Here is a 13,750-nt window from a genome sequence, read left to right as displayed (position 1 = left end):
TAAAATTAAGTGATTTCACTACAAAATGTACAACACCTCATTGTTCCTTCTACCTTTCCCACTCTGGCTTGTGAACTAAAAAGCAGTTCTCATCACAACTACCTACACCATGCACCATGGCTTGCCCTACTTCCTTTGGCACTGAGCATTACATTTGTGCTCAAGAGGTTTATCTCTGTTCTCACAAATTGAACAGGCCAATTCACTTCCTGGCTCAGACACACAAACACATCCGCACAAATCTGACAGAAAGCGAGAAGAAAAGTGATGTCAAAAAGCTACTGCTGAAGGGGCAGAAGGAAACTCCATTCTGAATATGCCAGGTGAGGCTGCACAAGTGAACTGCTTAGCATATGTTATGTACAAATGAATGGCAATTTGCTGAGAGAAAGAATAATTGCAAACATTTATGCCTTGTGCACGTGTATTAAAAAAAAAATCAGCTTTTAGGAAGCTGGTGTATTGCCCAACCAAAAGGCAAGGCACCTGACAAGCACTACCCCTAATTTTGTGGCTTTTTAGGTGATTGCTTCCTTCCTTCTCTTCCTGCAGTTGATTTCTTCTCTTTTTAGGAAGTGTTCACCAAGAGGCATTCAACTCTCTGAAAATGGGTGGGAAAACAGCAGTAGCAGGGAAGAGGCTGGTCCCATCCAGCAAACCATCCCTGGCAGTTACTCTGCTGCAGAAACATGAAAGCCATTCCCATCCCTTTGCTGAGCACGGACACACACCATGCTACAACTTCAAAAAGAGGTCTGCTCCTCCTTCAGTCAACCAAGGTGTTTCTGGACATAATGGCTGCTGAGAGTCATGATGGTGCCCAAACCTTTCCCACTGTGCCTAATTAAAGCACTCTTCACTTACGCTGGTGTCGTGTGGAAAGTACTGCTATGCAAAAAGAAGACCCTAATTTGTTTGGGTCTTCTGTCAGAGCAGCATAAACCATGCCATCAGTGGTGCCTCTTTGTAACCAAGTTATTCTCTCCCTTCCAAACTACCAGTACTCCCAAATGTTTAATGAATCAAGGGGGAAAAAAATGGGGTTATTATTAATGGGAACAACAAGACACGACAAGGTACAAGAAAGAAGCCCTGCAATGAAAAGAAAAAAAACTGTTTAATGAGATAGAATAGAATAGAAATGTCCTTCCCTTGCTTTTCCCTAAGCTCCCTTTTTATCTCATCTCCCACCTGATACAACCAAAACCTGTTTGTGCTTTAACAAATATGGATCTGTTGCTATGTGCTTCCTTGGTCCTTACCTATATTCTGAAGTCACCTCTCCTAATTTAGCTATCACTCAGCAAACTCCAAAATGACAAAAATTCATTCGTTCCAATAAACAAATTATAAAATCACCTTCATCCATCTTGTTCTTATATTTTTAAATTTGATTGTGGCCAAAGAATTGCTGGTTGGGAATTACCCTTCCCCCACTCTCACATACACCCTTTAAAAATGCAAAATCTAGCCCTCTATTTCAATATTTCTGATGTCAGTGACCGGTGTCGGCTCTCCCCATACAGTAACTGCTTTAAAGCGCTGCATACAGCACTGCATTAAAAATTAATTACACATGCTATTTTATTGATAGTGCATAATGTAATGAGCACCAGCTGTGCTAAACATCCAAACTCCTTTTTAAGACAGCTATAAAAAAAGAAAGAAACTGCACTTCCAAATGCTTCTCCTGTCAGAGGAGAAAAACAGCAACATCTTGGATGGATTTGAAACAGGATTCTTTGATTTAGCTCTCCATTTGGAGCGTTTGAAGAGTTCAGACTCTCGGGCTCAGTGTAGTGGTATGTGATCGAGTTAACTCTCTCAATGTTGGAGCCATTGTCCTTACTGCAGGCAACGTTGCCTTGAACCTTTTTGTACCAAGACTACCATATTCAGTTCCACCCATTAATATTGCAATTAAGGGCTTTTCTTTTTTCCTGGGATGTCTGGAAATGGCAAACATCCGCTTTAAAGAACCTTTAAATATCACTATTGCTCCTGCTGGTTCTTAACTTGACATAATTAGGACTTACAAAGTTATAGTGATCAGCCATCTGTCTAGAACAAAGCCACAGCCATGCTCACATTGCCAGCGACCCTACCCCATGCAGCACCCTCATTTTAGTCACCTCTTTGCAATTTTAAGGTCTCTTCGCTGCCTCTTGGCAAACACAATATTCAGTCAAAAAAACAGTCTGTGTTAAATCCACTTATTTTGAGTTTGGATCTGATTTTAATACCTGGTGAGACAGGGAGCTGCCTAGACAGCAGGTCACATATGATTTTAATACTTGGATAGGTGAATGAACACAGAGATTGATAGATAGGTGTAAAGATGGATGCGTGCACTCAGACTGATGCATTACTCTTTTTAGTGTATACATCTCTCACACATCCCTGCACTCTGTAAGTACTGTCCACAAAGTCAATTCTACTATAGCATGCATTAAATATTTCACTAAAATAAATAAATACACGACTCATAGGGACATCTTTCCTGAATGTTAGCTAGTATTTTATGCAAACCTCTTATTTATGCAGCAAAATGAACAGATACATTTACAAAGGCTCTCTCAGGGAAACTATAGATCTTTATCTGTCATCTGACACACCAAATTCCTCTTTCTCCTCTCAAAGAAGCACCAGTGCTGAAGAGAAATCAAATTTTTTACACCATTTTTTTTCTTTTTCTATTTTTTTTTTTGAGACTCCACTCAGCAAAAAATGAAGAGTAGAGTATCAGCCATTGTCCTGGGACATGATGAGTTAGAAGATTTTTGCTAGATGAGTTTGTATTCTCTGTTCTGATTACTGTTTTGTTTTCCATTGATCCTCCTGTGTTAATAAAACCCAGGCTGGAGTGAACAAAAGCTTGCTTCTTGTTCAAGTAAGAAACGTGCCGAGTGCATACCATATCATTAACATAAAAGTTTTTGAAATAATACTTTTTTCTAGACAGACTGTATTAATTGCATCAAGCTTTTTACAGCAGGGTGGTCTGATCTAGCTCTTCTCATTGGCTGACTCCAGTTATAAAACCAACATAAAATGAATACGGTGATATAATAGATGGAGGAAAAATTATTCTTTTAAAACCTATGATTTAGTTACAGGGACTGCTTTTATCTTTACTGTCACCTTAATCTCTGCCAAGAAAACACCAGACTAGTTAAATGAAGCAGTAAGTAGAATTTCAGTAGCCAAGTAAATTGATATTAACTTTACAAGATGACTGTGATTTTCAGAATGTCCTAATGACTAACACAGCTGACTCCTTGAATTAGCAGGAGCTTGTTCCTCTCTTCCGAGATATGGCCCCGTGCCTTCCTCTATTTTAGACCTTAAATTTCACAGCCCTGTCCATTAATCACTGCTGTCCATGCCCACTTGCTGTTTTTATACGTGCAACTAAATATCATAATTGCTTTCCACCACCTTCCATCAGCCTACATGTGGGAAGGAAGCAGTTTCACTGGTTAGATGAATATATGTGTATTGGACAGATTTAATTATCCTTACAGGGGTATATAAAACCCTCACTCGTAGGCCCAGGTGCTAAGAATTTGGACCAGGTATATATCTGAATGCAGGCACAGGGGATTAATTATTCTCTGTGCCATTACGATCCTCTTTGTCTTATGCTGATTATGATCCTCTTCCTGGGGTTTTTCCACCACAGTATCTTCAAGGCAGGGACTTTTTTCTTTGGAGAACACACTGTAAAGTGCCGTGCACTTCTGCGCTGAGATTTTCAATGCTCATTTCTCGTTAACTTTAATGGGAAATGGGCATCCAAATCTCTTAGGCAGCTTTGACAATTTAAGCCTTAATGTACAATATTAATAAATCAGCATCATAAAAAGAGCCTTATGAAGATGTATTGTGAAAAAATAAACTCACAAAAAACATTGCAGTGTATGTGTGCATGCACACAGGCATATACTTTTCTTTACATAATTATGTCTCTCAACAATCATTTGCATGTCTCTGTTATGCAAAAAAAAACAACTGTGTGTTTTACAGTTACTCTGAGCAGTTGCAATTCATTGAAATGAAATAAAAAGCAGGCTCAGAAAAAGCACCCTAATCTGGCAAGGGGTAAAGCAAAATGAATGCTTAGCCCATTTATATTTTAGATCCAAGCTACATAACCCTGTGAATTTCATTACTCTATTCCAACTTCTAATTAAATAGGCACTAAAAACATTTGAACGGGAAAACCCAATTCAACTGACAAAAGCTTCTGGGGCAAAATATATAAATAAATAAATAGACTGAGAGAGATTGAACCAGTGGCAGAGATTTTTTTTAAATCACATGAAAAAACATGGACCTTCACTTGCAAATTCCTCTTCCTGGGGTGCCTTGAACACAAATAATTGAACAAAGACAGAGAGGACCATGATCAGCACTGGCTGAGCAGCACAGTGGACATCCAAGCAGACCTCCCAGCACCATTTGCTGTGATTGAAACCATCAGCAGCACATTTTTTAAAGATCGCTAACAACTGTGGATGAGGCAGCACGACTTCCTCTGTGCATGACTGAACACTACTCAGCATCCCAGACAATCACTCTTATCTAGGTCGGAGATTTCCAAGCGCAGTTTTCACACGTGTACCCCAAATCCCACCAGCAGCCAGACATTTGGATTCTCCAGTACAAACTGTTGTGAAGGACTCTTGAGGGCTCAGTTTGTGAGTGCCTAGCAAAGATTTTGGAGTACCTGCAACTTCAAGCCATCAGAGTCTCAGTCTGCTTGAGAACTGCATGGAAAATCTCCAGGTCCTGAATTAAATAAATGCTGAAAAACAGGAAAGGTAAGAAATGATGAAGGATGAGGGGAGGCAGGAACTGCTGATGGCTTTTGTTCAAAGAAGTAACCAATTCCTCAGAAGCAAGAACAGGGCTGACAGAATAAAAGGCTAATCAAGTCAGAGAGACAAGCTGATCTCTAAAGCTGGAGCAAGTGACTGTTGTACATGTCTATATTTAAAAAAAGGCACAATGCAGGGATTGTCACTAGATTATTAATCGACACAAAGAACTCACATTTCTATCATTTCCACAAAACATTTTGGGCGACAGAAAGAACCCATAACCCTTGCCTAGGCTCACATACAGTGAATACTATGGGAGCTAAGAAAGGGTTAAGTAGACATAATCTCCTTTTTCAAGGGAAGAAAATGTTTCTTTCAAGCAGACCTTGACCAAGTACTGTCATAAACACGTGGCATGCACTTTGATAAAACCTATTCTCTAAGTGTCGCAGACTGCAGCAGTAATTACAGGAAGCCATGATAACAGGTCTCCCTCTCCACAGAGCTGGCATCGCTCTCCCAGCAAACAGGCAATTCCGAAGACTCACAGCACACAACTCCAAAGTGAGAACTCCAAGTACACAAAGTACAAAAGCCTCACCTTCCCCACATTCTTTAATAAGTTATTCCTTCCTTCCTTTTCTATTTTTAGGTGTACTTGCTTCCATTCCCACTAGCTGCTGGCATGAGAAGTAAGAGGGAACCAGGGTATCCAATTCAGTGTTACAATGATGTGCCCCCTGAAGACATGTAAGACAGAGGACAGCAAAACATGAAACCAGTTCCAGTTTGGTTTACTGGTTCCTGGGAGGGGAGAAGGCAGGGAAGCTTTCTGAGTTTCTGATCCAACGCTCGCCATTTGCAAGAACCTGCCTCGACATCCATCTCAGGCCAGTTGGTCAGTCTGCTGAGGCTGATAAATCAGAATTTCATTAAAACAGCATCCTCTGCCATACTGCATGCAGCAGCTTGGAGACGAAATTTAACCAGACCCTGGATTTACTGATGGCACCTCACTACACAGCACATTGCTACAAACCCAGACCCTCTGCACCAGTGCAAGCGGATGGATGCAGGTTGAGAATCTTCCAGGCAGCAAGGGAGCCTTCACTGTGTGCCCTGAGCTTCACCCAGAACCTACACAGCACCCTGCAGAGTGCTCTTAGCCTCCTCCTGGGAATATTTTATCTTTCAAGACCCAGGGTTTCCAAGATAAATATTTGAATTTCTTGCAAAACTTTATATCTCACTTTATTACATCAATGAGAGATGTATAGGAACATTCTCATGAGATACAGCATACTGTAGCCAAGTGGTACCAGTGATTGTGGAAGGAAAAAGCTAACACAACAAAGTTTTGCCAGCTTCAGGGAAGAAATGAGGAGCCATTTCCCAAAGGCTTTATTCCTGACAGTCATTGCTGTCTCTCTGAATCCTTTGGTCCTCACACTTCCCTTATCCAGCATCATTTAGGGAACTCCTTATTAAAACTACATGCACATTATCATGAATGAGGGCTGTGGGATTTGGCCCACCCCAGTGAGAGTCCATAAACATTTGTGGATTTTGCCACATCTGTATTTTCTTTTAAACCCTCCCCATTTTCACCTCACCAACCCAGAGTTTATCACAGACCAAGTCTTGCAACTGAGCCATGCTCAGAAACACCCACTGATTTCAAAGAGATCACTGGGTCTGAAATGATGGGGTCTGGTGACAATATGTCCGTGTTCTCTTTGGCTAGCTTGGTGTGCCTTCATTTTCACTTTCCCCTCCTTGTGGTGATAAAAGTCAGGCATCCAAAAGGAATAAAGGAAAAGAAAAACTGATGGGGTAAGAGGCCAGGGATGCATGGTGAGTTACCAAGGAGCATTTTCTCAAAGCAAGGGAGAAAACAGCATGGAGCACATACATCCTGCGTGCACATGGATGTGGAGGAGAGCCTTTAATATGAATGACTGAGGAGGAAGGGCAAAAAAGAGGAAAATAAAAATACTTCAGATGTTAAATGCTATCCAATTAAGCTTAAAATAAACAGCCTAGAGAGATGAAATCTTGATACTGGGGTATCACATTCTGCAAGGAGTCTCAGACATTTGTTCACAACATGGCACAAACGGCCCAGCAGTGGCCGCAGGTGACAACTGAGGGTGGGCAGGCAGGAGGGGAGGGATGAGGAAATGGACAGAGTCTCATGCCCTTTCCCACTCCCCATCCTCTTCCAGGGTGGAGAAGGAAGGAGGAAGGGAAGTGGGGGGGAGGGCAGCTTAGGGCATTTTCTCTTCCTTCCCCATGTGACCCAGCAACGGCAGCTCTCCCACAGCAAAGATGACATCACTTGGCAGCACTACTGACCTTCAGATAGCAACAAAAAAAAAAAGTATTTCTATTACCTGACAACTGACAATGACATCCAAGTGTGCCTGACGTCTCAGTCTGAATCTCAGTCTGAGTCCCGCCAACTGAGACTGCACGTGCACCACAGCAGGGCAGGCTAAGGCAGGGCGGGAGGGAGGCCAGTGCGCGGAGAGGTGACGTGATCACGGATGTGTGAGGGTGGGAGGAGGCAGCTATGGGAGCCCCCGGCAGGTTTGCAGGCCTGGACGGCCCTGGAGAAAAAACAATAGAAAAAACTGTCAGTCGGATCTAAGTTTGAAGGGACAGAGGAGGCATCAAACAAGCGAAGTGGGGGCTGGCTGCCTAACGCACAACACGCTTGGTCTGAACCCCTCTCTGGGTCCGGCTGAGGCTGGTGGGCTCACATTGGGTGGGGGAAGAATAAGAAGAGACCTGGAGGACCTGCGAACCCAGGCTGAGGGCCTGTGTGGGTATGGATCAGGGTGAAGGTGGGGGATGGCCAGCCCTGGCACAGAGCAGAGCCATAGGCGGCGGACGTCGCCACCAGTGCTTGCTCAGGGACCAAATCAAAAGGGGGATAATTGTTTTATGGCTGTGCTAATGCACTGAGCTGACACAAAACTGAGCAGGCTTTCTGCCGAGCCACTGCTGAAGCGGGCTCCACACACCAGCCCGGACAAAGTGCGGTGACTTAGAGCTCAAATGGCTTCAGTGAGGTGCCAGGAGCCGAGCTCCCAGAAGGAAGCCTTGGCGGCCATGTGCTGCCTTCCCGCTTGAGCTGCAGCCAGTTGTGCATTTTGCATGCCCTGATTATGCAGGCTGATTCCCTACTGAGCCTGCAAGGAAGGAAACAAGCTTTTTCCTGGTAGCTAAAAGATGATATTGTAACCTATAACCTTATTATTTATTTTTAACCCCTCTAGGAATCACCTGCCATTTAAAAGCTATATTTAAGGGTTTTCTCCTGCTCCACTGGAAATGCTTGCTCCTCCTGGCACTAGTCCAATCTGAATTCTGTGGCTTTGAAAAACTAAGATATAAGTCTTAAATATCGACATACACCTGCACAAATACAGACAGACACACAGAGAATCATGTAGGAATCACATTTTTGGCTGGCACAAATTAGCAGACTTTAAAGGGAAGTATTTTTATTTTCTTCTTTTTTGCCCTTCCTCCTCAGTCCAAGTGAACGGCACCACTTTCCATTCATTGGGAATCCTAACCCCTCCATTTCAAACTATTCCTGCCACTTAGCTATTAACTATTAGCTACTAATCAAAGCCAGTTTCTACATGAAGAAGTGTGGTGGTGTAGTCGCCATTAAAAAGTTGGCATTTGCCAACAGTTACCGCACAGTGGTAGATCAGAAACCACAGTTTCCCCCTGTATTTAGATCAGGAAATATGTGTGCTAATTGTGGGGTACCTTCTGGCAAATGTTTTCTTTCTAAATGGTGGCATTTCTGGCTGTGCATGAGTGTGCACCTTGCAGATAGATGGTGTGTGCACCATGTCAGCAAGCAGAAACATTTATCTATGTTCCCTCCAATCCTAGAAAAAATATTTCCAAAAGGAACCTACACTGTAGCAGCAAGGAATAATATTTATTCATGCTCCTTCTGACCCTAAATATGCAACATTTTCCAAGGGAGTCTCCACCTTGAGAGTCCCTATTTGGAAACCAGGCCTGCATGTTGATCTGACAGCTACACATGTGAGGCAAATGGGGATACTTCATCCTTGGCACAGCATCCAGCGCTCCAGTCTGCAAGGACTGCATTTGATTTTGGCGTTTATCTTAAATGGTTAAGAGACCACCAGTGCAAAACATTTGTGTGAAGCTTTTGCCAAAACCACAAGTGAAGAGTCTAAATTCCCTGTGTAAATACTTGAGCTTCAAGCATCAAGGATAAAATTTGTGCTGTTTTGTGAGGACTGGTTTTAAATAGAAGCCATCTCTGTGGCTTGTGGGACAAGGAAGGACTTTTTTTTTATTTTGGGAGTTGTGTTGTTTGACTTTTGTAACTCTTTGATCTCTCTGGAAGTACTATACAAGCAGGTATGATAACTGCTATCCAGATCCTACCTACACTGCATTTCTGGAAAGACGGTGTGCTGTGCATGTGGAAACAGATGTTGGACATGGATTCTATGTGTGTAGGCACCACTCTACTGCCACTGTAACAGATATGAATAACGTTTGCTTTTTTCATGGAATAAGGAAAGAATAGGACAGATTCCCTCCAATGACTTAACAATTGTATCTTATATTCCTAATACAATAAAAATTGCTTGGCTGTGTTGAGCTGCTTGGGCACTTGACCTTGCTTAGAAATTCATCAGCTTGAAATGGAAATTTAGAGTAAAACCACAGGGCAGCTACATCTCAAGTTACACTGAGATGTCTGTGGTTTCACCATGACTAAAGGTACAGGTCTTGCAGTCACTTGGCCCCCTATAGATCATGATGCTTTACTATGGGTTTTGAAGGAGACAATCACAGAGAGAAACTATATGAAGTCCACCAAATGCATCATCTGACTCCACTGCACAGGGCTTTAACGTGGAGGTCCATGGGCCCTGGCGCACAACACCACCCTGAGAGTAATGGCCTCCTCTCTAGCCCTGGTGTGTCCCATATGTCCATTGGCAATGAATTTAATGCATTTTGCACAGCCCTGAGGTGTACAAGAAGATGCAAAAAGCTGTCATCAAGGAAGGCCTTCCCAGATTTTACTCAGCGCATGTCTAGTGTGGAAAGGGAATAAAGGTCTCAAATAGGAGATTTCTCACCATCTGGTCAATGGGATCCTGTAGGAGCCTCCCAACAGTGCTCCTGGGGGCAAAACAGCAATCTGTTTCAACAATGTACCTAACAATTTTAGCAGAAGAACTGTATGAACCAGATGCCAGTGAATGGATGGAACTGAAACTGCCACTTAGAAGTTATTTTTCTTATCCTTTCCTTGAAGAGAGGCTGTGGGGAAACCTTATAGAAGCCTTCCAGTACCTGAAGGGGGCTGACAAGGGAGGTGGTAAAGGACTTTTTACAGGATATGTGATGATTGGACAAGGGACAAGGGAATTAAACTGACAGAGATAGGTGTAGATTAGGTTTAAGAAAGAAATTCTTTACTGTGAGGGTGGTGAGAGACTGGAGCATGTTGACCAGAGAACTGTGCTCAAGACCATGTTGGATGGGTCTTTGAGGTGTCCCTGACCATGGCAGGGGCATCTGTTCCAACCCAAACCATTCTGTGATTCTATGATTTGATGTTGTCCAGGACAGATGTAAATTTGAGGAAATCTAAAAATTGCTAACCTGGTATCACAAAAGAACGGATTGGTAAGGGAGAAGAAGAGTGGACCAAGGGAGACTCTGTCAGATGATCAGGGATTACCACCGGCACTCCCAAATCCAGTACTAAGAGACAAATATCATGCAGTTGCCAGACCAGGAGATTTAAGTCTGTCTCTACAAGCAAAGTCAAATCAGGTGATTCCTCCTCTCCTTTACTACCACTTCAAGGTTTACTTCTTTGTTACTAATCAGGACAGTCTTACAGAATCAGATCAAGTGGAAAATCATGAAGATGGAAATCATATCCAGTGGCCTCAAGAAAAGGCGGGGAGAAAAGGAGGGGTCCACCATTAGGTAAATGATAACTCTTCATAGTTATAGAAAAAATAACACTTGTGTTCAAAAATACTCAGGTTGTATTGGCTAGGATCATATTCCCATTTCATCTCTTCAGCTCCTCTCTGTGGGATCCTACGTGTAATTTTTATTCCACAAAGGGTCTATTTAAAGCTGAAAATGAAGATGGAGGCTCTTCAACTTAACTGTTACAGGTGGCGGACAAACAAAAAATGAACAAAGATAAAAAGAGAAATAGACAGATTAGATAGATAGACAGATAGATAGATAGATAGATAGGTAGATAGATAGAATCTTAAGGTGGTGCAGAGAGTTTTTTGCTCAGCCCACACAGCAACAGGCATGGGAGTGGAGCTATCTTTGGAATTCTACATCCAATTGACCACATCACATTTTCAAAGAGAAAACACACCTGCGAGCCCCTGACTGCCACAAAGGGCATAGCCACAATCAGCAGTAAAGGGAAAGCAAACTGCAAGAGCTGCAGTGCAATCTTAGAGGCAAATAACCCATCTGGATGGGGAGAGCAGGCACACACATGCAGCATTGTGTTGCTTGGACATCCCTGACACGATGTGTGAGGCTCGATTTTCCTCTTGGGTCAGCACTGGAAAATCACTCACCTGCACTGCAGATCTCAATTATATATTCTGCATTCATTCTGCATGGAGAGTTTTGCACACAGCATGAGTGTGAAACATACACAGGGACTGTCACCATGTAAATAAAACATCTGCATTGCTGATGGTAAAGGAAGATTTTGTTCTCGTGCATCAAACAGGCTCAGCATATCCTCCGAACCTGTACATGGCAGTATCTCACAGGTGATGTTGACTCCAATGCACCACTAAGAGTAATTTTCTTTTTTCTCTCTACTATTTTTAAATTTGCAAAGAAGAAAATAAGGTAAATTGGACATGACCCCAGGTGGAAAATGGAAAAGCCAAGACGAACCTGACAAAAGCCACAACCAAGGCATAAATTGCATCCTTTTGTTGCCCCTCTCCCAGAGCCTAGGCATGGCTGGCCATATGATATGGTGTATGTAAAACACCATGCTCCTCTGGCACATCTGCAGAAAAGTCCCTGAGCAAAATACAAAGAAGGAGCCAAAGCATCATTCAAAATGTCCCACCTCATCATGGTTTAGACCAGGAGAAGCAATCTTAAATTGAGAGACCTGGTTTTACATTTCATGTCACACATAACTGCAGCCACACGTAGCTGGTGTGTCCCAGGGGGGCTGTGTGCTTGGTAGTGTGGGTGCCTGGGTGTGGATCCATGTACAGGCAGAGAGGCAGGTGCACAGGCAGACGTGTGAGCTGCTTAAGAGGGCACGAACCAAGTTTTTCTATTTGTTTCTCTGTGCCTCTCTGGTGCTGCAAAATCCAATCAATTGCTGGTTAGAGAATAAAGCTCAGCTCCATTATTAAAAAATTCTCTTTCAATAAAAAGAAAAACATCTGTTCAAACAGTGTACGGCTACAAATTTGGAGTGCGGGCTGAAGCATCATCCCTGCCCTGTGCCCATCATGTTCAGGGAAAATACTGCAGATGTTCTGAGGGGAGTTTTACATGAACCATTGCAGCAGGTTTCCAAAAATGATAGACAAGTCTATCCACTAATCTCTGCAACAGATTTTTTCCAAGCTTTTTCTAAAACAACTTGTCTTATGTGCATCACAGCCTCCTGTGGACTGTTCCCACCTGATAGTATTGTCTCTCTGCCATGTCTCTTTTTGCAGACACCAACAGGGTTGGGAAGCAAATACACACAAGCACACACACGTATACACACAGAGACACACTTCTAAATACACACAAGTACAAACACTTCCAACAGCATCCAGCAGAGTAATGCCTGCACACCCTGCGAGGGGCAGATACAGACAGCATCCCCCAGGAAAGGCAGAATGACTCCCTGGTGTGGGCAGACCACAACTGTACACACTCACACCCAGAGTGCAGCAGTCAGCCAGACACCCCTGCACACCAGCCTTCACCTGTCCCCCCAGCGCACACACGGCGCTTTGGGAGAGGTTCCCCCACACTGATGGTGATGCTTAGACTGAAACTTTGCTCAATCTCAAAATGCAGAAGTTGCACCTGGTAGAGAAGAAGGAGAGCAGGGAAAAGATTCCTTGTTGTATTTTGCTCAGGGATTTTTTTCATTTTGGCAGACAAGGATTCCCTTTGAATTGATACATTTCTTTCTCCCAAGAATTTCGAATGATAGTGCATAAATGAGTCATAGATCAAGAACGCGACATGGTGAGCAAGGAGGAGAAAGAGTGTGAGTGAGGGGCACTGGCACAGAAATTTGACAGTACCCCAACTCCCCCCCTTCCTCCCCCCATGCCAAGACATTAATTCTCACAAGTCGGAGAAAATTACTATGCATGAATGCAAAAAGCATGATCAGGAGTAATTAACATGGCTTCATATGCAAATTTTATTAATGCAGAAGTACAAAGTCATTATGCAAATGAAACTTACGTCAACTCTCTTGACAAATATTCATTTCTAAAGCTCAAGTTTCTCCCTTCTAATTTTTTTTTGATTTTTGGTGTAAAACCAAAAAAAAAAAAAAAGTGATGAGGACTGCTTGACAAGTTTGCAAAGTTGTTTTTCAACCAGAGAAATTTTATTCTTGCATTGTTGATATATTTTTTTTTATTGTTGTTGTTGGCAGGTACACGACAGCTCATGGAGGAGAGCGGGAGGATGGGGGACGCGGGCTACCAGCAGCAGGCAGCCAATCAAAACGCCAGCGGCTGTAATGAGCGCGATTGATGACTGTTTGGCTTTACTGCAGGGTAATGAACTAGAATCCAGTCTGAGGAGGGAAAAAATATGAATATTCATGAAGCTGTGCTCCTGCCTTTGATGATTAAAGAAATTTTTAATAT

At 42.8% G+C, this 13,750-nt stretch overlaps 1 protein-coding gene across 5 annotated transcripts in view; it reads right to left on the bottom strand.

Moving 5' to 3' along the window:
• BCL11B (BCL11 transcription factor B) overlaps positions 1-13,750 on the bottom strand; it is a 92,748-nt gene that overhangs the window by 41,935 nt on the left and 37,063 nt on the right. For 3 of the 5 annotated variants that reach the window (XM_068192462.1, XM_068192463.1, XM_068192464.1), the window contains exon 3: positions 7,217-7,432. The exons of the other annotated variants lie outside the window; for them this stretch is intronic. In XM_068192462.1, coding sequence (XP_068048563.1) covers positions 7,217-7,432 — 216 coding nt within the window. The remainder of the gene's footprint in view (positions 1-7,216; positions 7,433-13,750) is intronic. 5 annotated transcript variants of the gene reach the window in all.

This window comes from Anomalospiza imberbis, chromosome 6 (assembly GCF_031753505.1).
Source record: "Anomalospiza imberbis isolate Cuckoo-Finch-1a 21T00152 chromosome 6, ASM3175350v1, whole genome shotgun sequence".
In the NCBI taxonomy this organism is placed as follows: Eukaryota; Metazoa; Chordata; class Aves; order Passeriformes; family Viduidae; genus Anomalospiza; species Anomalospiza imberbis.
The sequence above is the reverse complement of the archived record's forward strand: the minus strand, read 5'-3'. Positions and strand labels throughout refer to the sequence as shown.